Here is a 27,610-nt window from a genome sequence, read left to right as displayed (position 1 = left end):
AGGTCATAAATATAGCTTATTCCCAAATCCTTAGAATTTCTACCCTGCAAGGAGCTGATCTACTAACGAGAAAATATTTCCACAAAAACCCACTTACCATTAAGAACCCCTATATAATATTTTTCTATTATAGTTTATCAATTCAAACGCATTGCATAATGTGGCACTCCGTAGCATTCCATTAAAATGATAAATAGTAAGCGGGAGGGGGTACGGGGGGAGGCACCAGGAGATTAAACATCCATCCAAAGCAGTGCAGCTATATTTAAATAACTCAAAACATTGTGGAGGAAAACACACTGTTCTCCTTCGCAGATACAGTCTAGACTCAGAGCAGCATCTCCTTGACTGTAAGGGTATTAATAGGACAGAAGAAGGGGGCAATAAGAAATGACAGGCAACTTCAGAAGAAATAAAATTTCTATTAGGCTTTGTTATAAGATTACATCAAAGCAGTTCATATGTTTTAATCTGGGGAGAGAAAAAGCAACTACTTGGGGTTTGCGCCTGGGGGCTGCCTCTGTGTACCGAACCAGACAGTTTGCATAATGAACAATTTTCATTCAATCAGGATCTCGGCAGAGATAGCTCAGCCGAGGAGCCCAGCACCGGCTCATGGTTTTTAGCTCCCGGCTCCCCCTGCTGGAGAAACGGCGTATCACAGGGAGAAACGGCAGCGGGCAGCCTGGTTCCCGCGGTTGGTTCTGAACTCAGGTTCCTGAAGTTACCGACTTGAAACAGCCCCGCCCGAGGCTGAAGGGGCGCTGCAAGCCTCCAGCGTGGGCTGATCGCCCTGAGCGACTCCTGGACTCCTTCCGCAGCCAAGGACCGTCCCAGCGCATGGTGGCCTGGACTCTCGGCCCTGCCCACCGCTTTCAGGGGTTTTAGGGTGTGCATACTGGGAGGACTGGAGTTTGCCCCGGTGGCCAGACGACAAGGTCACTGCTCTAAAACACCAAAGGCATTTCCTGCTTGGCTGGTCCGTTTTTCAAGTTCCCCAGCGATGTGGGGCGTCAGGGGAGGAGCAGGGGGGCAGGGGCTGCTCTCGGAATGAAATCGCATTTTCATGCACAGTGGAAAACTCCAAGGCTGAACCAGTCGTGTTGGAAAACTGGCGCAGAGGACGTTGGCTTGGGGCAGGAATGTCCAGGCGAGCCAGCGTGCCGGGGCCCGGGCTGAGGCCTAATCCGCCTTTATCCGGGGCTTCACGCGGCGCCGCCGCTCGCCAGGCCCGCCGGGCGCAGCACAGCTCTGCTCCTCCTGGCCCTGCCCCAGCGCGGCCGCCGCGAGGGGAGCGACGGGCCTCCTGGAAGGGTTTGCGCAAACCTGGGATGATCATTTAAATGTTTAAAATATGCACATGGTAATTCAAAACTAATTACCCTGCGCACATTTGCAACATTCATGCCATCATCTCGGATCCTGCCTCCTGATTGTGCGCCGCAGCCTCGCCGAGCCTCTATAAACTGCTTCAGTGGTTTTCACTTCCAGGCTAAATCGGGCAGCCACGGGCGCTGCTGCTCCTGCCCCGGGTGGCTGCAGACCCCTTCCCGCCCCCCAGGCGAGCAGGCCGCCCCGCTCCTCCACAGGGCCATTTGTCACGGTCTTGTAGTTCTGGCTGCCGAATCATTGTTCTTATTGCTGTTCATAATTGTAATCTCCATTATTTGATTCAGGTTAAAACGACCTCTTTCCCTCCCGATTCTTGCTCTCTCCTCGTTCCCATTTCCTCTTCCTCGCCTCCCTCTCCCCCTCTCCCTGCCGATCCGTGTGTGTGTGTGTGTGTGTGTGTGTGAGTGTGTGTGTGTGTGTAAGCACTCCTGCTAATCCCCCCCACCGGGTTACTTCTTCCTCTGGGAGCCGGTGTGATGTGTTCGCAAGCGCTCGCGTCCACCGGTCGGCCTGAAGAGAGGTAGACCAGCGGGGCACACGCCGCCATCCGTCGCGGAGAGCGTACTGTGCAGCCCGGGCACACGCAGGCACACGGGCAGACGAGCACATGGCTTCCTACAGCAAACTCTGTGTGCAGACTAATTAGGCTTCGGCAGTTCCGGAAGCAAATTCATTTTCCCCTTTTCCAGAATGAAATGAGTTCTCTTCCTTTGGGGGTGCTAAACCAGCCTGCCAGGGGCTAGAAGCCTGAGCTGGGTGATGGGGCCGACACCATTTCGACTGCCCCACTCTACCGGCAGAAGCTGACCTCGGGCTGGGGAACCGCACAATTCTGGGATCAAGAAATGAGCACTGGTTTATAGGTACATTCCCAGGAATAGAAAGATGAGGGCTGTCTCCTTATTAGCGCTGTGAAGACGCCCGTGGTGGGTTTTAGACAGTTAGGCATATAAAAGTGGGTTGGATTCCCACAGTCAGCTTAAGTTTGACAGAGTGATATTACCAGGTTTAACTAGAGCCATTAAGAGACTCTTCATTACCCCACGCCACCGCCACCAAAGTTAGCACATGAGCCATAATGCAAGAGAATTTTCATTCCATCAACAAGAGAGGGAGCCAGTCTATCTCTGTCCAAAGGAAATGAGCAGCCCAGCATGGAGCTCGTGAGGAATGGAGTTACAACACTCCAATAACTTCCCCTGCAGGATTTCCTCTGCGGCTCAGTCGGTGTAGCGGAGGCAACTGCACAGGAGCAATCTGCCTGGGTACCTGGCTTTCGCGAATACCAGCAGCCGGAAGGCCAATTCTATGACAAAGGCCGCTCCTAGAGACCTGCATTCCGCAGGGCTTAAGTATTAAGCCCCAAAGAAATCAAGGTCTAGGCCATTCTGCGGGTGCTCAGCAATCTCATTTATTATTTCTCCACAAACATCCAGCACCCGATTTCGCCGGGATGGAGTGCACCCGCCTCTCATCCTCCTGGTCTGAAAGGGCTCCTCTCCTGCCAATGCGCGCTTTGCGTGACAGCTGGGAACTGCAAGGCTCCCTCCGCTGGACTCTCCTCACACCACGGGCTTATTCTCCGTGGAATTACTTGTTTATCAAAAGTGTTCCGTTGCTGAGCCTTCTCCTCTTGGATTAAAGCCGAGAGAAGAGATCAAATTTTCTCTTGCCTTTAAATTTCTCGGAGCATTCTCACGTGAGAGACACCCAGGTTAGATATACTGACGGACCTGGTAGTTTTATAGTTGGAGTTAGGTGACCCAGCAACACCCTCCCCGCCCCCACCATGCACCAAGCAGAAACTGCACCCAGCCCTCCTTCAGAGGTTCCTGGCATCTTACAACCCGCCCAAAGCCAGATTTATTGCTCCTGCTGTAAAGTGTATCTTCTCTAAGCCTCACTTAAAAGCTACCACTTGGCAGAAGCTCAAGTTAGGAGTGCAGGATAGCAGGTGATGGGGAGGGGGGGGGGGGAGAGAAGGTGGGTAGGGTGGAGCAGCTAATTGTAGCTTCGAGAGTTACCAGCTCAATATTTAACCTAACTGGTAATTTGCTGTGACAATTATGCCACGAATGGAACACCACGACTCTGCGAGAATGTCGCTCTCTAATTAAGGGGGCTCTGCTTTCCTAGCCGCCCGCACTTGAATAACACACAGGATGCGTCTTGGCTCTGGGATCTGAAGGTTCCATCAGGAGCACGTGCAGCATATGGCTGTGCACGCAGGCCGTGAGTGCTGCTGCCCGTTAAGCCTGCTAACACCTTCAATTCGCCCTCAGACAGAGCCCGGAGAGCGTGGCTCAGGCCCTCACGCCAGGAGCTCCATTTGACTGACAGGCATCTTCCCAGAAAGCCTGTGCGTGCCTACACTGCAAATGGACCTGCTTTCCAACAGCCGGGCTTTCAACCAGCAAGGCTTGGCATGGGTCTGATCCTTCAAGAGTAACTTTAATAAGGATTTTCACGAAAAGAAAAGTCCACGGGAACAAATCTCTTAAGAGCGTGAGACAGGAATAGGAACTCAAGCTAACACCCCAACAGCCAGGCTAACTCGGACATAAGACAAAAAGAACATTAATATCTTGAGTAAGAAGGAGGATGACGCCATCTTCTAAATTGTGGGACTCCTGAAACATGGCTAAGCTTGGCAAACCATGTTTCTTTCTTTTTTCTCTTTTTTTCCTTTTCTTAATTAGTGGTTCATTTATGGAAGGCTTGCTGCTTGGAGAGCCCATTAGAAGAGAGCTCGTTTATGGAGATGTATCTTATAAAACTACTCAGATTTTAAATAAACAGCCCAGGGGGTCAGCGGCAGAAACGGTGGGCGTGAGAGCGCTGTGGCAGCAACGGCCCCTGCAGAAGGCTAGCCCAAGCCTACCTGCGGGGGAGGTCCGCTTCCTCAGGCAAGCCCATAAGCCTCGGAAATTTTAGGCCAACAGAAATGACCTCTGCGCCACAGCTGACTGAAGATATAAATAAAGCTCCACGTGAGCAGCAGTGTCAATGGTGAGGGGGTGAGAGTCCTGTTGGAGTTTCATTTTTAAAGTCTGGTTGCTCTGGACCCACCTCGGGGCAGGGCACGAGAACAGAGCCTCGGTTCCCTGCAGGGAGCACTCCTGTTTTCACAGGCACCAGCCCATCGGTTACCTAACCACTGAAAGGAAGCTGTACCGCACACGAGTTAAATATAGGCTGGGTTATCTGCATTTTACAAGCTCCGAGCGAGCTATCTGAAGAAGCTGTCATTTCTAATGACGGCACAAACTTCCAATTACCAACCAGGCAATCCACTAGGGAGCAGGTAGTTTTGGAAGAATGGCGCACTGTTATTAAAAGTTTACACAATCACTTTTGAGTTGACTGTAAATATTTCACGCGAGGCAGGTGGGATTAGGTTTTCCGGGTGGTTTCCTGAGGCCACAACAAATTTCCTGAGGCCTTTCCTGGAGAATCACACATCCCGAGAGTTATCCACAGCTGAGGAGTGGGGGGTTGCATGCCGGTGCTCTGAAGAGCCTGATAACCCAGAAAGCATGGAAACGGCCAGGTGGTTGGATGACTCCAAGTCTCAAATGTGCTCCCGAGGTGAGCGCCAAGTCACAGTCTCCAATGACGTCACCAGGGCCCTGGGGACAGTGACTATAAGTAAGGACCACTTAGAGCGTCCACGGACAAGCGTTCCTCACACAGGGACCATCTTCCTTCAACACCTTCTCCCCCAGCTCGGCATCTACACAGCTTCCGCTTCAGTGCCCAGGGAGTTAGGCGTGGCATCCGCCTCTCCGTGTGGCCCCAGGTCATGACGACAGCTTATGCTAACCCCAGCCCCGCAGTCTCTATTGACGATGCCAGTCTCCAGGGAATTTGGATTTTACGGTGATGACTTTGGGGTCCTGCTCCAAACTGACCCTAGTTTTTGGGAACAAGCTATTTTGATTTAGCTGGACGGCGCTGCACGCCTGTGATCCCCACACTGGGGAGGCAGCGGCAGAAAACCGTTGCGAATTTGAGGCCAGGGAAGGCATCACGGCAAGAAGCGCCTCAAAACCAAAAGGCAGGCATCTTGATCTAAATCCTCCCGAGTGAGAGGCCGGGCGTGCAGCAGCTGTACGCCATGTGTGAGGCCTTGGGCTTGAGCCCGAGGATCCAAGACACCTAACTACCCTTCACGCCACTACTTAATCAAAACCACCATCCCAAATATCACTAGACTGAAGAATCCCTAACCGCTTTAGAGAAAATAATGAGGCCTGTAAAGCAGGTCAAACGCGTTCTCGGGAGGCCGCTTTTCCCACAATGGCAGAAAAGCTGGGTTTAGGCCTCTGTGGCGTCAACCTGTGTGAGAGCTAAGTGCGATGAAATCATGGATGGCTCCAGGGCCTGTTTCCCCATCCTCCTGCATTCCTCTATCGCCTGTTCCAAGCATTTGCTCCAGCTGCCTGCCAGCCCTGGATGGGCCACAGACCTAAGCTTACCACCGGACCAGGGCAACAGACCCTCACAGAAGCAGAGCACCTGAATGTACTTTCAGGGCTGCAAAGAACTGCTCGGGCCCAGCAGAACCCAGACTTATGCTAACGAGCCAAAAAGTAGAAGCAGCTGGCAAGAGTGATTCAGCCCCATAAATTTACACATCCACACAGCCAAACCCACTTGAAGCGATGCAGATCCGCTTTTATTGAAATAGAAAAGATGGCTATTCTGGAGCGCTACTTGCTAGAGAAGGGCACATAGGAGATAATCTCATGCTGTCCTTGATGTGGTGCTGGGGAGATGACCCAGGACCTCATGCATGCCCGCCAGGCCCTCTACCTCCAGGCCACATTCACTACCTCTGCGTATGCACACACACAAGTGCTGGCATGAATACGAAATGGCCCCTAAAACCTCATGCACAGGCACACTTGCCTGGCTGGTGCACTGTCTGGGGAGGCTGGGGAGCCTTTTGGGGGTGGAGTCTTGAGGAGGGAGTATGTCAGTGGGTGTGGGCTTTGAGAGTTGGTCGCCTTGCTCCACTTCCACTGCTTCTTTCCTGTGTCGGGCTGAGGCGTGATCTTGGGTTTCCCCATGCCATGTTTCCCGGCCATTGTGGACATCTGGCCCTCTGGAACCATAAGCCAAAGCAAACTCTCACTAATGTTGCTTTCGGTCACAGAGCCGAATCACAGCAATGGAGAAGTAATACAAACAGAAAAGGGGCAGCCAGCTAAGCAAGCGCCTGTCACTGGTTGTTTGGGATTATAGGTGATTTCAGTTATTTATTCATTTATTTATGTGGTACTGGGAATCGCAACCCTTTATCACTGACATATGTCTCAGGCCTCTGTGTATCATCTATTTTCTTAAGACAAGGTCTCAACACATCACCCAGATTGGCCTGAGCTTGCAATTCTCCTGCCTCTGCTTCAGGGATATGGGATCTCTGGGTAGCTGGTTTTGTTTTTCCCTTATCTTTCCACAGTGAATATGGATTACTTGTGTATAAAAATCTGATGGCCTGACTGCCTCCCGTCCCTTCCTTTAATGAACATCAACGGCATTTAGCATCGGCTTAATAACTTGGTCTCTCCCGCAACCCTTGGACAAATAATTAAATGCTAAACTCTGTTCTCCCAGGGTGCTGTGACCCTTTAACACAGTTCCTCATGTTGTGGGGACTCCCAACCACACTATTTTCATTGCTGCTTCAGAACTCTAAATATCTGGTCTTAGTTGACCCCTGTGAAAGGGCCTTTAGACCCCAAGGGGATCATGACCCACAGGTTCAGAACCACGGTCTTAGAGAAAACCAATTCTTTCCAAATGTTCTTTATAAAGACAGGAAAGAGACGCGCACACAAGCCTGTCTTTGAGATGAGGAAACAATCTAACAGGGAAAGGTGACCCTTGTAACAGGTTCAGAGGAGGAAGAGGCTAAGGGACCAGCTTCTTTTTCTGTAAATAAATCCTTGGCAGTCGGATCACTAAAGAAACACAAGTCAATAGAAGCCTTTAAACACGGGGCTGCCAAACTTCACTTTTCGACAGTATATTAATTATGTAGTCAATAGCCATGGGTTTCATTAGTGTATTAAATACCATGATCAATATTATTTATACTTTTCGAAGACAGTCCACTCAGGAAAAAAAATGGTGGGGGAAGAAGGGGGAGCAATTTGACCCTATGGTTCAAAAAAAAAGTCAGAACAGCACACTAGAGATTAGCAAGGCTTTAATGGAAGGCATAAAACACTGGAAACATGGACAGAAATCAGATCATCACCTTCTTTTTTCTGCCTCCCTTACAATGAGACTGGAGGGAATTCAGTAACCATTTAAAATAAAGGCAAAATTATTAGAGCCCCACCCCCACCTCATTGCTGGTGTCATTGATTTCTAAGTGACAGATGAGAAGGAGAACGCAAACAGCCTTCTGAGGTAAAGTGTGTCCAGGAGAATTCCAGGAACTGCGGGCTGGAGTCGGCCTGCGGGACCTGAATCTCTCACAGGCGTTCACAGTGGAACCAATCTGAGGCCCTGCTGGTGATCTGATTTTAGTAGGGAAATCTGTTAAACGTGGTCCCACGAGGGATACCATCCCTCCCAATCCCAAGGGTTTCTATGCTAGTCGTGCCGCTGTGCTAGCCTGAAGTGGCCGGGGATAAAGTGCGGGACTGGTTGAGCGAGCTCCGCCTGCATGCTGCTGACCGGCGCTCCGCACGGGGGGGGGGGGGGGGAGCTGCACGGAGAGCGGAGAGCTGGATCACCATCTCTAACCCGCAGTTTGTCAATCTCAGACAGCACCAAAGCCTGATTTTCTAGTCAAAGCGTTATAAGCAAGGCCAGGGAGAGCCTCTGAAAAACTGCCCAGGCTTCAGCAGGAGAAGCAAGTGCAGCTCAATTCCTGTCTCCTGAGATCAGGAAAAGGGAAAGGAAGGCTGCCTCTGACACCAGCGAACTCAATCGAAGTCCTCAGTAAGGGTGAGCCATTTGCCTAGGGCTGCCTAGTTCATTCCAAAAGAAAACGGTTAAGAGCCAGGGATACGGTGCAGGGCTGTGATGTCAGCAGTTGAAGACTGAAACAGGAGGCTCATGACGTCAAGGTCAGCTTGGGCTATCCAGCAAGCTGGAAGATACCCACTTTAAGACTCTGCCCAACAAAACAAAAGCAAACAAGCCAGGCATGATGCCTGTTTCTAGTGTACCGGTGAGGAAAGGAGGCTCAAGCCCGAGGCCGTGGGCTACACAGGGAAGACGGTACCTCAAAACCAGCACAGCTAAGAAGACAGGTGTGACGGTTAATCGTGCCAATCTAAAACCCATATAACCGGATTTAAAATAACCTTAAGACTGGTCTGTGAGGCCTTTCCAGAGAGACTGACTAAGGAAACACCCACCCTGAGGGGGAAGGAGAAAGCTCAGCTGGCCATATTTCCGGAGCCCCAGGACCCTCATTAAGAAGCACAGGGGTGTGTACCCAGGAAGATGCCTGGCTCCAACATCGCGCTCCAGGCTAGTGAGGGCACCCGTTGGCACACCACACCTGCCCTCACACAAAGTGGAAAGAGCGAAGCACTAGCATTCACTGCCTCTTCCTCACGACAAATGCAGTGTGGCTGGCTGTGCTGCACTCTTGTCACCATAGCCGGTTGTTCTCTGCCTTCTCGGCGTGATGGCTGGTACCCTCAAACTATGAGCCAGAAGAAGCCATTCCTCCTGGAAGCTGCTCTTGACAGGTGTCGTGCCATAGCGACAAGGAGAACAACTAAAACACAGGGTGCTGTGACTCCTGGGCCACACGGAGCCACCACGGCCACGAGCCTAAGTGCACACGTTGAAAGCCAGGCCTGCAGCTGCGGGGGACTGCAGTGCTGCCTGGGTGCTGGCAGAGATGTGCAGCAAATGCCAAGAGGTAGGCTGCAGCCACCAGATAGATAATTAATATGATTAGGGACACACCGAGCAAGCATGCTCTTGCCGAATGAAAAGCCTCGTAGCTTAATTATTGTTTTCTTCCCTGCTCACGGTCTCCACATTTCAAAGCCTGCTTGGTGTTAGGCCGCTGTGTAAACATCAACACAGCCCCAGAGTGCTGGATCATCAGCATTCCTGGGCTCAACGGCTTTTCCTTTTCTGTGTTTTCATTCCTTTAAAGATGCATTTCAGGGTTGCAGACATTAGAAAGACTGATTTCCAGGCCTCAGTCTAATCTCTGAGTTTGTAATGAGTTAACATCTCTCCCTAGTGAATATTTATTATGAAAGCTAATTAATTGCTTTCCAGTTACAAGAACCCTTTACAGTCAAAGAAAGTAGGATCCACAAACAAAGATATACTGTTTATTCAAACAAAGCAAGGAGAACAAAGGGTTTCTCTCTTAAATTCTATTTAAAACAGCTTTAATAAAAAACGAAATAGATTAATGCAAAAAAAAAATGTCCAGGTAAAGACACGTGCGCCTGGCAACCAAATGCAGCATTAATTCCAGGGAAAACTCAAGCAATGCTTTGTAGTTGCCTGAATGTCCCTAAGGGCCAGCAAGTCAATGCTTATCAGCCGTCCTCAGAAGAGACAATTTTGATTAATATCAGACCCATCTGACTCAGTCTATTAAATCTATTAAGCCCTGAAGGAAGGATATTCAGATATTAAGGATAGGCCTTTGATTAATAATTCTGCCCTTTTGCCATTCCAAGCATTAGCAACCATGTGGCACCTCTGCAAAGATCGAGCCTGTGACTCCAGAGAGACACACCCCTAAATACCTGGGTTCTCACCCACTCTCACTCCCCCCAAGACAGAAAGGTTCCACCACTGGAAAAGCAAACCCCAAGTTACATAATTTATTATCCACAGAGGAGGGTTAGTTATGTGTGCCATAATTCCTGTTTGAAGATAACAAAATCTTAGTAAAGCCAAAAGCCTGAAGACAGGAGGGATGGGCGCTACGCTACCTGCCAGTGCAGAGCTGCCTCGGAAGGTTTACCTGCAGCCCGCTGAGCACACTGTCTTTTGCTACCCACGAGTCTCAAGAAGGGCCAGCAGGATGCCGGTCTCCCCCAGAGGCTCTGCACTGTGAGGCCCTCACAGGGGGGTGGGGAGAGAGCCATTCTATTTCCCTTCTTCACGTTCCAACTCTGGCCGTCCGTGAGGCCTGTTCCCGTCACATGTTCCTCCTGATGTTCATGATCAGCCTTTTGCTATAGTCTCTGTAGTCCACGGGCTTCACATCCATCACAGTGGCCTTAATGCGAGATTCATCCTTTGAAAAGAGAAAAGCCGTTGGTGAGCGGTAGAGCCTGGCATGGAGTGGTGGTAACTGTCTTTGCTCCAGTCGATTCAATGAGTCCAGCAGGAAGAAGGAAGTTAAGAAATTCTCAGAGTGCTATGAGTTCCTGGAGATGGTCAGTGGCCAGACCCCCCTCCACAGACCCTCTCCCCATCCTTGGCACCCCATGCAGACTCAGCATCCTTCTGGAGCAGCCTCTGGAGGGCGTCTCCAGTCTCTACTGTCTTTAGGTGGTGGCAGAGGGAGTTCAGAGCAGCCAGGAAACTTGCCCTGGAAGCTCACTTTCATCTAGAAAAGCTGAACTGTGGTTAAAAAGCACCCGAAACTGCAGGGAATCTGCCTTCAGCTCCAGCTCTGGGCTAGGTAACCTCTCTGCTCTTCACCATCCCCGTTCACACCAGGAGAGAACCCTACAATCGCCTTTAATCCACCCAACTTTCTGATGCTATCACACTAATGTTCGTTTAACACAACAACTAATGTATCTATTCACAGGTACTAATAACTCAGAATGTACGAGCTCTGTGGCTGCAGGGGGTTGGCAGAACTCTCACTCAGCTTGTCTCCAGGAACTAAACAGTGTCTCTGAGGCAGAACAGGGCGGTAGCTAGAGGCACACCAGTCTAGCCGGGGCCTTCATGCTCCCATGTGCTTGGTAAATGTACTGATGCTCGCAATCAGATGGCCTGGCTTGGACTCTTGGCTCTGCCTCTCCATGGCTTTAGGTTCAGTCATTCTCTGTATGCCTACGTCTTTCCATGGTAAAACTGGGCCAAAACGCCACCCCAGAAGGTGCTGTAAGGATCAACAGATGACAGATGGGTGGGGGCAGGGCAGTGACTGTCCAGTAAATGCTGCTTATTATGACTATGCAACTCTATGACATTAGGGCTAATTTAAAGCCTTGTCCCAGGCACTTTTACTAGCATGTGTTATTTGTTTACTATCCTGAATTTTAAAACCTAAATTGTGGGAAGTAAGAATCTGCATACGTCATTTTCTGCAACTATACAGACAACAAAAAAATCTCTTAAGGCTGTAATAGAAAAGGCCATAGATGCTTCTCCCTCAAGTGTTTAGACAAGATGCGACCCCAAGCTGGCTTCCACATCAGCATACAGCTGCCAACAGCACCGCAGTGCAGGCTGTCGGGCCATGAGCATGCACGCAGCAGGCTCCCACCTGTGGGTAATTCCACCCAGCGATTCCCACCACAGCCCTCTGTCCCATGACCTTACTTACATTATAGGTCTCCAGCTTGACCCTGATTCTGAACATAAATGATCGAAAGTTGGCATTCTGGAAAACCTCTTCAAATGCCTGCTCATTCTGTAAAAACAACACATGTAAACTACTGAAAAACACCTATTAATCTGTTGAAGAGACTGAGAAATTATCATCCCCAAAAGCTGAAATTACTTAAGAATGACTAATTTGTAGGTGTTGCTTTACCACATAAAACTGCTTAAGTAGAATTTTATTAAAAATCAAACTTTCGCAGGAGTACTGTCTGCCCTTTAGTATTCACAGAGGACTGGACCCGGGAACCCCACCTCTAGTGGACCCCGAATTCCAAGGATAAGTTCGTTACGTGAGGTGGCTGTTTATAGAGAACCCAAACACCCTCCTGCATGCTGTAGTCACTCTAGATTACTTACAAAACCACGCGAGCACTGCACGGACTGCTCAGTGAAAGAAGAAAAAATCATATGCACACGGCCAATAAATGTGCAATTTACTCCCCAAATATGTCTGCTCCCTAGCTGGCTGGATGTGTGGACGCGGGAACAGATCCCACTAAACTCCCAGAAGCAGAACCCTGGCTGTCAGTGCTAGGGAAAGGAGGAGCGGATAACTGTTGCTTGAAGGGCAGGAGAATGGAAACATTCTAGACATGGAAAGTGAAGCCAAAGGCCTGACAACGTGAACAGGGCTAATGCCAATAAATATTTCAAAATGATTCCAATAGAAACAGAAAAACAACATAAAATGGTATTTTTATGTATATTTTACCATATTAAAAATTTTAAACACTTTTAGGAAACATATTCCTAAAATTTGGAATTCTTGTTGGGGAAGATATCCGAGACCCGTCGTCTCCTCAGCTTGAATTAGGAAGTGGGTATGGGAGGCTGGAGAGACAGTTTGGTGGTTAAAAGCACAGCCCGCTCTTGCAAAGGACAGGCATTTCCTTCCTGGCACCCACATGGCGGCTCACAACCACCCGCAACTCCAGTTCCGGGATCTGACGCCCTTTCCAGGTCTCCTCAGGCACCAGGCCGGGAAGCGGTCAGCCACATAGAAACCCGTAGGTAAAACACTCACCCCCAAAGTCAGTCATAGCTGAGCAGGAGCTGGGCCTGGCGGCACAAGCCCAGCCCCAGGAGGGCAGGGGGATGTTTATGAGTTTTGGGGCTATACAGTAAGAACTTGCTCAAATTTAAAAAGATAATAATTAGTTAATAAAAAACAAAACAAAACAGAAAAACCCAAAAAATAACAAAGCCAACACTGAAATAACTGAAGAGGGCTGAGGAAAGCTAGTCACATTGGCTCAGGCCTGTAATCAGAGTATCCTGTAGGCTAAGCAAGAAGAGTGAGAATGAAGCCAGCCTCGGCTACGCAGGCTAGCCTGGGCTACAGAGTGAGAGCCTGGCTCCAAACATAATGAAACAAAAGAACTGGACGGAAAAAGCACTACAAAGAAAAATGTTCACGCTATCACACATTTAATTATTTCAGCCTCTGATTTGCAGCTTATTGATGTGAGCAGGTGGAGGAGGTGGGCAGGGTGGGCAGCTCCAGGAAAAGGCTAGAAAATGTCTTCCTCTTCCCCACTCCTTAAACGCTATCAGATTTGCTTACTCTACTGTAATTTTGGTTTGTTTTTTAACAGGGTTTCTCTGTGTAGCCCTGGCTGGTGCGGAACTCAGAGATCTGCCTGTCTCCGCCTCCAAGTGCTGGGATTAAAGGCATGTGCAGTCACTGCCTGTTTTTTTTGAGCCGGCCTTTTCTTTGGGGCGTGGTGGGTGATGGCACCGAGACACTCAGCCCTCCTGTTCTTAACTTCTGAGACCACGTTCACTAAGCTGCAAGTTGGCCTTCAACTTTCTCCTGCCTCAGACCGTGAGGCATAAAATGAAGGCGTTTAAAACTTTACATAAAACTAACAGTTCATAGAAGCTAAATACCCCTGCAAGTCACACTAGTATGAAAATAGCTTTATCACAGACTTCTTTCTGTAGATGTTATTTGAGAATAAAAAATCTCCAGGCTTTCAACATACGAAGAAAACGTGTGAGGCCTTCAACACCTTCAGCAGACATCGCTGCTCCTTAGGGTAGGAGAGGCCCGGATGCAGACTCCCGGAACAGCATGGTTCCCGAGGGGAGTCCCGAATGTCCTCACTCTCCTGTGCTACAACAGTCAATCATAATAAGCTCATAAAAAATCCTGAAAGGCTGCCCGGAGCCTAAAATCTGATATGAAAACACAGGGCAAGGCAAAACAGATAAAAGACAGCACTGCACTTTAAAAGTCAATCCCAGTCATCTCTGTGAAAAGACTTCTTGGGACTATTTTCAGAGACTTCACGGAGGATTTAAAAAGGAGGCAAGGGCAGAGCCAAACAGAACCAAAGACAGAAAAAGTAAGAGAAGCACATCAGAACACAGGACAAAATCTCCACTGTGCCCTTTACAAGTATCTAACTAACACAGAAGAATGGAGGGGAAAAGGACACTGTATGTACAGATGCCGATTTCTACGGCCCCAAAAATACAGCTTTTAGTAACTAGTCCTCAACTCAGCCAGTATCTTTCTTACATTTGGTATAGACCCTAAGCTGTTCTCTGCATCTATAAATCTAGTGTATAAAAAGGCAAATTAAAAGGTGAAATTAGTGATTTTAAAAAATGTTTGCTGTTACTGTGCGGCACGCATTCCAGGTGCACACATGGAGGTCAGAGGACAACTGTGGGATGCCGTTTCTCCTTCTACCCCACATGGGTTCCAGTCAACTTGGGTCGTCAGGTGCACAGGCAAGAGTCTCCCTCACTGAGCCACCTCAAGGGTCCCAACTCATCTCTTTACTACACACACACACACATATTTGAGACAGGGTTTTGCTATGCAGTCCAGGCTAGCCTTGAACTCACTAAGTACACTAGCTTGGCCGCCTGGAACTCTGGGTGATCCTCCTGCTTCGGCCCAAGTGCTGGGACAACAGAGGAGAACCATCACCACAGCAGGTAACGTGACTTTTAAAACAAAGCCGCTTCCTGTGACCCTCATGTGATAAAGTACCTGTGTGCGCACTTACTGAAGGCGGGACTCGACTTTCCTAACAGGTGTTAAAAAGCACACCCGAACCCTGAACCGTCTCAGAAGACACCTTGTAGCGCTCAGTGACCGGAAGTCCTGGGGCAAAGGTGGCTGTGCACCTGAGTGATGTGACTGTACGTTCCCCACGTCACTACCTATGTCAGATGCACACAAACTGGACAAAAGATGAGTTCTTATTCAGTGCCACGAGAACCCGTATACCACACCCAAAGAAGCACGCAGTAAGCAGCCCAGCGGAGCAACACTACCATCCAACGCTCAGAAACCCACGGCCAACCTTCTCCTTCAGCTCCCCGAGGTACGCGGTGCTCTGCCCAAGGATGGCCTCCGCACACTCCTGGAAGCATGTCACCCACTGATTCTCTTGAAAATCCGCAATATTTACCTAAAAAACACAACTCTGTTATTTCAGCAAATAAAAAACATTGAGGAGGAGGGGAGGTGCTCTTTTCCTAACGGAACTTCCAAGGGAAAACAACACTGCCATCATAGTCCCCGACTTCAGTGCTCTGCTTTAGAGGTTCCCACCTCAGTCATCCTGTCTCCCAGTTTTCATACAGTGTCAGGTAAATCACACAAGCAACCCAACACTTATCACAGAGGAGGCTGTGTATTAGGTGTTCTCACAGCAGGCTGTGTTCTGAGCACACTTCAGAGAGGCTCGGCTGAGCGAGCCCCAGTTAACTGCAAGCGCTGCTATGCCGGTTCTGTACCACGGGAAGAAGTTTAAAACGCAGTTAGCTCAGTCCTAGAGAGGATTCAGACCTCAGGAGATGGGCCAGCAGAACTCCTGCAAGGCATCAGCCAGCTGCTCCTGCTGAACCAAAGGCTGTGCACTGAAGTTATGCACGAGCCACCATAGTGACAGCAGGCTCTTTTTCTGTTATTTTACTCACTTATTTTCTATTTTTGTTTTTTACTTATTTCTGTTTTTTGAGACAGTACATAATACAGCCCACTCTGCCCTCATCTCCCCGCCTCAGGCTACCAAGGGCCGAGTTCACAGCTGCATACTTTTTACTCAGTGGGTGCTAAGTTATGTGGACGCACCAGGAGGCCAGAGACTGTACCCACGGCTACTCTCCAATCACCCTGAGACACGGTCTCTAGGTGAACAGAGCTCAGCAACCGACTGGGCTGATGCCCGGTGAGCTCCGGGCCTGAAGCTGCCCACATGGGCTGGGGATCTGAACTCGGGCCCTCACACTGGGGTGGTAGGTATTTTAAAGAGCAGCACAAAATGGTTCTAAATCATTTCAACACAGCCAATTTCAAAGCCAGCGTTAAAGACCTTCAACCTGCTACCAAATCTACCCAGCAACAGAAACAAGCACCCCATTGATCTATCTTGTTTTTTTTTACAACAGGGTTACTCGGTTTAGCCCTAGCTGTCCTGGAACTTGCTCTATAGACCAAAGATCTGCCTGCTTCTGCCTCTTAAGTGCTGGGATTAAAGGTGTGTGCCACCACCACCACTCACGACATTTTTGTTTATTTTTTAGGACCCAGTCTTATGTAGCCCAAGCTAGCCAGCTGGCCTTGAACTTGCTTTGTAGCTGAGGATGACTCTGAATGTCTGATTCTCTGCCTCCACCTAAGTACTAGGCTTGCAGACATGTGTCATCCACTGAGCCACAATCAGCCTAATAAGCTGTAAACTCTAAGGCCATCACAGTCTTCCACTCACTCAGCGGTTACTCACTAAACGAAGGAACTGATAAAACAAAAGGACATTTAAGATGACTCCAACTTTTCAGAGTAAGTAACTTCACACAGCTGTAATATCTCCCATTATCTCTTTAAAATAAATTCCCTGTAGGTGGCTACTGTATCAGGAAATAGAAACATTTGTAAGGCTTTGGACACATTACTTACTGTCAAACAAAACCAAAGCAGAGTGACAGCAAGAACCACAGTCTGGCACACTCCTCTGAAGCCAGCTCCACTAAGGCTGAAGAAACAGAGTATCCACAAGAGAAATAACACTGACACTGGCTGGTTAGTACAATACTGCTCTCCAGAAATGTGATTTTATACTAACTTATCTTCACAACAGTTAGGCAAGTGCCACCAACACTGTGACCACAGTATCCCAGGAGGCTGCCTTTCCGGCACAGAGGAAGCGTTCAGCAGCAGGCGTGACTGCGGTTCAGCAGGGCAAAGGCCTTCCCTCCTTATTTACAGAGCAGCAGCAAGCTCCCCAGCGCGGATTCAGTTCTGAGTTCCTCACCGAGGCGAGCTCCCCACCAGGGCTCTCCCATCACACCCCCAGTGTCTTGCCCATGACGGTCAGTTGATGAACACCACAAGACTTCTCATGATCCACTCAACTCACCGACAAGATCATGCGGTATTTGAAATTGGGAAACTCCCGGTCACATTTCTCACATCGGTACAGCCCATTCTGCTGGTCAATCACTTTCTTATTGCAGTCCTGAGTTGGGCAGGCCTGGTACATACAGTTCTCTTTGCGAAAAAATACCACCGTCGCCACGGTGCTGAAATAGTCCGCCTGTAGGAAAGAAGGACCACAGAGCCCAGCGTCAGTCAGCAAGCCACACTCGGGTCTGGGACAGGTGGCTCGAAGCTGCCCCTCCTTGCAAGTGGGGCGTGCACGTATGTTCTGGTTCCCACACTCACAGAATCGGTCACTCTCTGATTTCAGAAATCATACATGCTACCTGCAAACCCACAGAAGTCACTAACACTCAAGCACATTTTTTCCCCAGACAGCATCTCACTAGCTGGCCTTGAACTTACAGTGACTGCTCTGCCTCTGTCTCTAGAGTGCTTAGCCACCACCAGGCCACATAACTTAATTTATAGTTCCTCTTTGTTGTGTACGTGTATCTCCGTGTGTATGATGTCCTCATGTGTATGAATGCAGGCGAGCATGTGCCATGGCGGATTTGTGGAGGTCAGGAGTCAGTTCTCCACTGTGAGTTTCAGGGAACTCAGGTTTCCAAGATAGCAGGAAAAGTGCCTTTTGTGACTGAGTTATCTTGACAGCACATATTTTTAAAATACTTTTCAAAATTACATGTATTTATTCACTGTGTGTATATGTGTTTTTGTATGTGTACATACACACCACAGCCTGTGTGTGCAGGCCAGAGGACAACTTGGGGGATTGGTGACTTCCCATGTGAGTGCTGGAGACTGGACTCAGATGTCAGGCTTGGAGGCAGGCGCCTCGGCTCACCGAGTCACCTTCCTGGCCAAGCACATAACTCTTTACAACGACAGTGGGTTCTACCCTTATCTTTTGGGATCGGTAAGCTTTTCTTGTAACAATCCAGAGAAAAACCTTAGGTCCAATGAGCCTTTCGGTCAGTCTCCTCACCCTGCTGCTGTGAGCAAGACAACCTACAGGTAACATCAAGACGGAAGGTGATCAGGTAAAATCCAGCTATCAGTAACAGACAGCTAGTTCACAGCCTTGACAGGATAAAGTTCAAGGGAATGCAAAAAACACCACGACTAAGGCCTTCTAAATGGAGAAATCCCCGGTAAGGACCTACATCATGTTAAGGGTAGATACCTGCTTTGAACCCCACACAGAAGCTCTTGGTTTTGGTTTATTCAGTAGACCCTGAATTTAGAGCCAGCCACCCCCACCCACCCACCCCTTTGAGACAGGTTCTCACTATGTAGTCCTGGCTGTCCTGGGCTTCATTCAGACCTACAGACCAGGCTGGCATCAAACTCACAGAGACCCACTTGCCTCTATCTCCCAAGTGTTGGTATTAAAGGCGTTTGCCACTCTGCCTGGCTCATACTGGCTCTACTTGATGTCTCAGACCAGAGGGGCAAAACAGTGTGACCATTTAAAGAGACTGCGCTAGTCCCCAGTTTAGCCAGCTTTAGGGGTAGAGGCAGTGGGCACAGCGCTGCGCAAGTTTGCCTGGTCTCTCATGCACAAGGGTTTAGCCCTTAGTTCCACAGAACTGAATATTAAGACGGCCTGGGGGATGGAGAGGGGGGTGGGGTGGAGAGACGGATGGGGGTCAAAAGCACTGGTTGCTTTTTACAGAGGACCCAAGTTCACTTTCCCAGCACCTATATGGTTGCTCACAACTACCCATAACTCCAGTTCTAAAGGATCTGGTGCTCTTTTTTGACTTCCATGGACACCACTCACTCATTTGGTTCACATGCAGGGAGAACACTCATATATGTGCAAACAAAGAAAAACAAAACAAAACAAAGTGAGCTCAGACTGATATGGCGGCTCAGGGGTGAGGGCAATTGCTACCAAGCAGGATGACCGAGTTTGGTCCCTGGGAACCCCCGGAGGACTTTGACTTCCACACACAAAAGTGGAACATGTGCGCCCTATCCCCAAAGAAAAAAATAAAGAGTTAATCTGTATTTCCAGATTAGATTCAGACTCAAAACTTGTAAGCATGAGCGCAGACAGGTGTCCTGTGTACTCAGTCCTGACTGTATACTGTCTTATCTTTAAAGACAACCAGAATCCAGCCACTGTTGAATCCTCAAGATGCCCCCATAACAGTATTGTAAGTTGCTGTGTATGACAATGATGGATTAAGTGCACAGTGAAACAAGACAATGAGGAAGAAAATCTATATTGTAGATGATGACAAAAAAGGTGACTGATATTTTGGGAGCACACAGAAAGAAATGATTTAAACATCCAAGAGACCGCAGGTTAGACCACGGTAGGATGAGGATCATTAATACACACAGAAATGGAAGCTGCACCTGAAGTCAATACCAGAGCCAGTCGCTGGTAGGGCAGCAGCGCCTCTCAGCCTCTGACGCAGTCTAAAACAGGAGCTGCCTGATGCTCAACAGCCCGAATTACATTCTGCTCAAACACCCAACACGGACCCAACACTACACCGCAAAGCTGGGTCATCGCCATTTCCTCAGGATCCAGGAGCTCTTCACACCAATCCTGCCTGACACCCCTCAGCACACGCAGCCTCTACACCAGCCACGACTGAGCCGCCGACAACGAAAAGCAGCAACGTAGAGCTCTGGAGCAGGGCTCTGGGCTACCAAGGCTCTGAGGTCCCATGTAAGAACATAACCCTGAGCTGGCATCCAAAAGCAAATTTCAAAACTCCACCGTCTGCCACTTTCTGGGCCTCTGAAGGTGCTGCACTTTGCGGTTCTTCTTTCTTCTACCCTTCTCCACCCTCTTCTTCCACATTTCCAACCCTACACTAATAGGAGATCAAATTTGCCTGTCAGGATATCTAATTTGTTTTTTCTTGGTGTTCGACTACTTAACAAACTGCAACCACCAGAATCCACCACCACCCACCCACCCACAAACCTCTAACCATTTATATATATATCTGAGAAATTCCCAGAATTCCCAATGTCACACACTTGCAGACACTATCTGCTGCTGGCAAAACCACACCTCTGCTAGAGCACGAGGCAAATCATAGCCATCCGCTGTGAGGCAGCCCCACATCCCCACACCTGGGGTTAAAAGGAAAACATATTCTTAAAATATTTCTGTGTTTTCAAAAGAAACCCAAATCCCCAAATTTCACGAGGTACCTTGTCTCCCTGACCCAGGTTCTCCGACTTCGCTTCGTATAAAGTCTTCCAGTTGGTGCTGCCTCCTATGGTGCCTCCACTCCTGAGGTCAGAGATGGAAACCCCATCTAAGGCTTTTCCTTCTGAGTCAAACCTGGAAAAAAACAACATTGATAGGAACTTTACATCCCTCTCAAATGTGCTGTTTGACCACACCAGCCACCAGCTTTTACTTGGGTCCCAGTCCTTAGTCCACTGAAGAAATGCAATGCCTTTCTTTTGATCTCATTTGCTTTGATGCGCCTCCTAACCCTCCCCAACTCCCTATCAGACAAACAGTGCCAAAGCACCACAGCCCCTTTCTCCAAAGTGGGCTGCATATTAACAGCCATGAACAAAGCCAGCAATAGAGAGTAACCCTGGCACAATCCCTCGGGCTTCAAGCCTTCACCTCAATCACCGAAATAAATCAGATGAAAAGGGACATTTTTCTTTAATGAGTCAGCCAAAAATGTTTTCATGGGAGGAAAATCTTTTAAGCCTAATCAGTTATGGAACTCAATGTACGACTCCATCAGAAGGCGTTATGTGCCGTGTTAGAGATTTGTATTCTCGGTGGGAATTTGTTTATGCAAATATCAAGGTTAAGTTCATTTATATAAAATTATTATTAAAATTGATTATAACTCTTGACCATCTATTGGCTAATCTGAAGGAAAAGAGGCCAGGTAGCAAGAACACTGTTAGTGGCAGAGAGCAGCGAGCCTGAGATTAAAACCTGGTCAAGCACCCGAGTGGCAGTAACTTAATGCTGGCCACGCACAGGACTGACTCCCTAAAAAGAACCACTCACCAGAGTGGCTGCAGACCGTCACCTTCTCGCTGTCAGGTACAGCCACATCCGTCAGGACAACAAGGTCCGTAAACTGTCTCACCACTGCCAGCTGCACACGTTTACACTTTCAGAACCAGACATTTGCCTCCAACCAAAGACAGCTCCTCAGGGGCCAACAGAGTAAGGAGACAGGCAGCCCTTCTCACAAGAAAACCCTTCCCTTAGTGCCGTGACCTAACCGCCGCTAATCCTTGCCTGGGTGGGTGTGTGCACGGAGCTTCCCGTAGATCGATGACAGCATATTTTGTTCAGGGGACAGACACGCCTGTGTGTGTTCTCTGTGATCACGGTTACTGACAATGAAATATGAACACCTTACTGTGGGCAAGCAATTAACCTCGAGTTGTGCTCAGAGCCCGGAAGAAAATCAACCAAAACAAAAAACAAACCAACACCACAGTTGTTTCAGGTCAGACTCTTAAGGAGCTCTGTTGTGTAACGCAATGCCAATTAAATACATGGATGTAGACCACTCCTGACGACGGACCGAGTGACACAGACACCCCAGATGTTCTATCAAACCGGTTTATATCAGACTCAAAACAAAAACAAGGCACATGAAATAGGAGCTATTTTTGAGCCCCCTAAATTGTAAGACACAGCTGGAAACCATACATGGCCCCTGTGACTACAGCTACACAATTTACTAAGCTTGGGCTAGGTAAAGTATTTTCTTTTGACCACCTCAATCCTCAGGATGAAGTGCTCTTCCAAGGCACAGTTTAATGCCTTAAAAAGCTAGATATGGTGTGGAGATTTTAACAAGCTCTCCTCCTCTCTCTCGAGTGCTTTGGAAATGACAATGTAAAGCCAACAAAGAGCTCATTGTGTCCATTGTGCTCTATCAGATCCCACTGAATACACACCAGACGATGTGACCAGCTCAGAGACCCAGCAGAGTAAGACAAAGTGCATTCTCCCCCACATCAGCTGCCCACAGCTCACACGGAGGAGCAACAGATGCTCTCAGCACAGTTCTTCAGCACGCAGCTGCTAAAGTCTTGCCGAACCCGCTCGGGTGGGCTCAAGGTCAGTACGCAGCACTTACATTCTAACCGCATTCTCCGACGTTAGGGAATCACAGGTTTGTCAGCTTAAGGGCTTTCAGGCCATCATCGCAGAAGGCATAATGCCTCCAAGAAGCACAGAAGCCACTCCATTCAACAGCAGAGGCTTGGCAAACAGCCTGGCTGAGGCCCACAGGCTAACACTAACCAGCTCTCCCCAGGGCCTGAGCGCAGAAACCCCTCAGCTCAGTTCCACAAAACCTACCATCCACGAAGCTTATAGGCCTCTGGGATGTCAGGATTCACAATGATAGTGCTAGATGATAGGACAGAGAGGCTCCGTCCACCAAAGTCAGAAACTCGGGCTCCTTTGATGGCCATCACAGGCTGCCTAGAACCGTCAAACCTGTCAGCCTGCAAAGCAAATGCACATAAGCATCACAGCAGGAAGAACGTACAGTTTTTTTTTTGTTTTTTTTTTTTTTTTTATGGGGAACAGTCAGTTGTAGAGGGAATGGTCAGTGTAGGTGGACTCGCGACAAGGCAGGCCTCACACTCAAGAATCTGGTTAGACGTCCAGGAAAACTAACCCATCTCTACCTTCCTGAGGTAGAGGAAGAAGTCCACCATGGGAAGCTGAAATAATCCACCATCTCACAAGTGAAGGATTTCAAACAATTGCTAGACAGCTCAACTCTGTAGCTCCAGAGCCAAAGCCCCAGAGCTCAAAAGGAGAAGCACCCCGCCCACAGAACTCTACCCAGTCCAGGACTCACATCTTCTCCCCACAGAGTCGCAGTCACCACTTTCCCTGACTTGTCCATCAAATAGATGTTTCTCTTAGCAACTTCTCTGTTGTTAGACTTCACTGTGATTTTAGTTACATCTTCATAGCTCTTGCAGATCCCAATTATGTCTGAAACAAAGAACAACTTGTAACAGCACAGATTAAGGCTCCTCTTAAAACACGAATGGCAAACCCCATTTGCACACCAGTCTATACACTGGACACATGATCTCTGCCCTCTGCCCTCAGCCACGGACGTACCTACAAGGGAGTCTTTAGACTTGCTCTCTAGGTCACCGATCCCTGTGAAATCAAACTGAACTGTGGGTAAATGATGCCCATCCTCACAGAGGACGACAGACGTCTCGTTATTGAAGGTCATCTCGTAGTCATTTTTAACAGCTGAGAATTGTTTGTTTGCAATCTTCAGAGTGCCTTTTGAGAAATAATACACCTGCAAAAGAGGCCAAGTCGGGGAATGCTGGCCAGTCCATCAAAACCCCTCCCCACAAACCCTGCCCGGCGCTCATGGCACCCATTGTCCTGCGTGTCAGCTCTGATTCGCCACTGTCTCACCTTGTTCACTTCAATAAGGGGAAAGAATTTGTCCACCTGCTCGTTGAAAGCAGTACCTCTGATCTCACCCTGCAAAAGCAAGTGAGAGCACATTACAACCTCGGGGCTAGACTCACTCTGAACAGCAAGAGCAGGCCGTTTTAATAGTAAGAGGACATCTCTGGAGCAACAGTGCAAGTGTAAAAGACCCTCAGAGAGCTGCAGGCATTCCAGAAGCTCATATATGCAGTCACACTTTCAGGTCCTCAGTTCTGATAAGAGAAGTTCAGCTGGCTGAGCCTCTAGTTGTGACTGAGCCATCTACGTTAAAACATAAAATAAGGAGGCTGGCAAGCCGGTTCAGCAGGTAAAGGCGCTTGCTGTGGCGCTTACCCCAGGTCAAGTCCTGGATCTCACGTGTAGGTGGAAGACAATCACTCAACCAAGCTGTTCTTTAGCCTTTACACATGTATGTGTGCATGTACACACACTGCAACGATTTTAAAGCTTTACCCAAAACATTTAAGAAGGAAGAGTTGACTATTCCAATAATGAAAACATAAAGCTCTGATCCTCTATGACAGGCTCAAAGCCCACGGGAAAGCGTGCCGAACCCCGATGATTCAGCAGTCTTCCCCACGCCTGCAGCCTAAGTGAAGGGTTACTTCACAGTCAGGGGCTGCTGCCAAAAACGTCCTAACAAGTCATGCTTTCAAGTTGATTTCACTGTTACTTTTCTGTCAGGCAATATGTTACAGATGGATAAGAAAGCTAACTAAATGGATGAAATCTTACCCAGAAAATCTGCAGGAAATTAGTTTCCAATCCTGAATCTGCCATCACAGTTAAGATTCTTGCCATGCTATGCCATAACAAGAAGAAGAGGGGAGAAAGCTCCAGAGCTTTGACCTCGACAGTACCATTTTGTTTGTGTGGTTATTTTGCTGGCATGTCACATCCATGCTTCAGGTCAGAGGGAGGCGGGAGAGGGCACTGAACCCCTGAAAGTGGAGTCACAGATTGTGGGAACCACCATGTGGGTGCTGGGAATTGAACCCAGGTCCTCTGGAAGAGCAGCCAGTGCTCTTGGCTGCTGAGTCATCTCTCTGGCCACTGCATTTTGCTTTAGGTGAGTTTATATGATCAGAAACCACCCAAAGTAGTCAGAGCTGAGCAGCTGCTGCCTGCCTCCTGCAGAAGGCAAATGCCCCGCTCTTAGCAGGTAACACATCCCATGGCTTCAACTGAGCCTCCAGCAATGTAATTAGAGCCCGACAGCCCCTCCAGCCTGGGGGACTATTTACAGTAGACTAACTGCTACTGTTACAAATGTTTTATCTGATGTTTAGCCCTAGACCCTAGACAGCATCAAAACTCTCCGACAGAAAGCTCCAGTGACAAGCAGATTTCTTTCTGGCCACTTCATGGGCATCAGAGCTGAGCCCGGAGTCGAGGAGGCTGGTGGTGCGTACTCACGCTTTCATCTACAAGCTCTATGGAGAAAAGCTTCCCTTCCCCTCTGGAATTGCTCCAGGTACGAATCTGGCTCTTGTTGGTGACACGGGCACAAATGGTCCACCTAAAAACCAAACAGATAACAGTAGTGTTTGGAGCCTTTCTTACTTGGAATAAAGATAAGCAAGAAATCATCTTGCCATGGCTTTTCTTCTCCCATGCAGAGTCTGTCAATGCTAGCCGTATTTTAATCTAGCTAATTAAAACCCCAACATGACAGACAGGCTTGACAGTTTATAGAATATGCAAACAGTAAAATATACCAGGTAGTTTAACACTAACTCATTCTCCTGTCAAATAAGTAAATTTATAAACCCTTTCCCTTCCTCAAAAAATATCACCAAGGCAACAATATCTCTTTAATGAAAGGTTCCAAGGAAAAAAATGCAGTTATACCAGCAATTATATTTTGCCACTATTTTCAATTACAGGAACTGACATAATCACTATCAAATGTCTGCCTCATTTCTAATGCATGCCAAATATAAACACAAGGCTACAAAGCATGACATTCATGGGCCACCAAAACAAAGCACCCCAAAGTGACCCACGAGAGAGGCCATTTCCTTACTTAGAATTTTACAGGGGAGATTATCTTCCCTATTTTACCAAGTATTACGAAAACATCAACAAAAAACATATCTTAAAGAATTCTGGAAAAAAAATAAAGCCCATTATTGTTCAATGTTTTAATTAATTTTTAATGGAAAAAAGTACTATCAAACCCATGTCTAGGGCATGTTAATACGGCTAATACAAACAGGACAAATTGTCTGAGCCAAATTAAACCACAGTAATGAGTTTCGGACCTATGTATATGAGATGAAATGCGAATTAGCACAAATATATATCTTTTTATTTATAAGCCTACCAAGTGATTCTTTAAGCAGTAAATAATTTTAACCTCAACATTTTCAAAAGTGGCAAAATCTCCCCAGGCTATGGCAGAATGCTATTTTGGCCACTCTTTTAGACAAAAGCATTAAAGGTTGTCATAATTTGTATCCTTCTTTAGTTCAGAAAAATAAGAAACACGCCTTATGTAGCAGTGACCCAGAAGTTTACATGACAGCCACAGGAATGCACAGTAACTTCCTGACCATTTGGTAAGGACTCCCACACTTCCTGGGAGACAACTCACTTGGATTGGTACGGGGTGAGGCTGGCAATGGGCACCACTTTGGACTGTGTTCCGCCTGAAGGCTGCAGCAGGCCAGTTCCAGCAGGCTTTCCAAATGGCTTTGAGGCACTGTAAGCTTTAGGCACAGTAGAACCTGTATAAACACACAGAAAAAGGGCAATCATGGCACATATATGGAGGTGGTAATGACATATGTCAGATGATAATCTCATAAAAGCTAACTTTTGTGAGACAGGTTCTCTTTGTCGTGTTCCCATCGCACGTGCCAGGTTAGCGGGTACAGGGTTCCAGGGACTGTCCTGTCTCTGATCTCCTGAGAGTGCTGTCATTAGAGGCGCCCACACTACATTTGGCTTTTATGTGGGTTCTGAGGATTTGAACTCAGATCCTAATGGTTGTGTAGCAAGTACTTTTATTCACTAAGCCATCTCCCTTGCCAGACAACCATTATTTTATTTAGCTTTTAAAATTAATTCTCGGGGCCTGGAGAGATGGCTCAGAGGTTAAGAGCACTGCCTGCTCCTCCAAAGGTCCTGAGTTCAATTCCCAGCAACCACATGGTGGCTCACAACCATCTATAGTGAGCTCTGGTGCCCTCCTCTGGCGTACAGGCACACATTAAGGCGGAATGCTGTATAATAAGTAAATCTTACAAAAATTAATTCTCATTATGAACACATCACAGGCAAGGCTTGATACTAAGGAGCCAGTAGAGGTCATACAGCATCAATTGCTGTCTCAGCACTGCACAGACAGGGCAGGACGGTCTACGGTGAAACTTTCAGGGCGCGTTCAGCTGAGAACAGAGCCAGTTTCTGGTCAAGATCCAAACAAGGAGTCTTGTGCTATGGCTTCCTTGCTTCCCCTCTGCAAGCGACACGGCTGTGTTCTCGCGGCACGAGTGGAAGGCAGAGCCTGACCTACCATCTTCTCCACCGAAATGCTTTTCAAAACCATTTTACCTTTTACTCATATGTTCGTGTGCCCGTGAGTTGTGCCGTGTGTGGGTGCCTCAAAGGCATCAGCTGCCCTGGAGCTGAAGTGACGAGCATTGGTTGTAAGCCACCTGACATGAGCATTTGGAATCAAACTCAGGTCCCTTAGAAAAGCGATACATGTACTCTTAAAAAAAAAGGGGGGGGGTTTGTTTTGTTTTGAATGTTATGAGTGCTCTCTCTGCATGTAC

The 27,610-nt window shown here is 48.2% G+C and overlaps 1 protein-coding gene across 2 annotated transcripts in view; it reads right to left on the bottom strand.

Annotated features, from left to right (window-relative positions):
• Positions 1-9,699: 9,699 nt before the first annotated feature.
• Positions 9,700-27,610, bottom strand: part of Rpa1 (replication protein A1) — a 50,394-nt gene continuing 32,483 nt past the window's right edge. Inside the window, exons 7-17 of one of the 2 annotated variants that reach the window (XM_021642100.2) lie at positions 26,425-26,557; positions 25,245-25,347; positions 23,790-23,858; positions 23,475-23,667; positions 23,203-23,342; positions 22,692-22,840; positions 20,546-20,678; positions 17,343-17,519; positions 15,285-15,392; positions 11,906-11,992; positions 9,700-10,636 (exon numbers count right to left, since the gene is read on the bottom strand). In XM_021642100.2, the coding sequence (XP_021497775.2) occupies positions 10,538-10,636; positions 11,906-11,992; positions 15,285-15,392; positions 17,343-17,519; positions 20,546-20,678; positions 22,692-22,840; positions 23,203-23,342; positions 23,475-23,667; positions 23,790-23,858; positions 25,245-25,347; positions 26,425-26,557 (1,391 nt within the window). In that variant the 3' untranslated portion in view covers positions 9,700-10,537. Of the gene's footprint in view, positions 10,637-11,905; positions 11,993-12,018; positions 12,346-15,284; positions 15,393-17,342; positions 17,520-20,545; positions 20,679-22,691; positions 22,841-23,202; positions 23,343-23,474; positions 23,668-23,789; positions 23,859-25,244; positions 25,348-26,424; positions 26,558-27,610 lie in introns of those variants that run through there. The other variant, XM_060387316.1, reaches the window with a different exon arrangement.

Source organism: Meriones unguiculatus, chromosome 7 (genome assembly GCF_030254825.1).
Source record: "Meriones unguiculatus strain TT.TT164.6M chromosome 7, Bangor_MerUng_6.1, whole genome shotgun sequence".
Taxonomy (NCBI): Eukaryota; Metazoa; Chordata; class Mammalia; order Rodentia; family Muridae; genus Meriones; species Meriones unguiculatus.
Note: the sequence above shows the minus strand (reverse complement) of the source record. Positions and strands in the feature narration are given on the sequence as shown.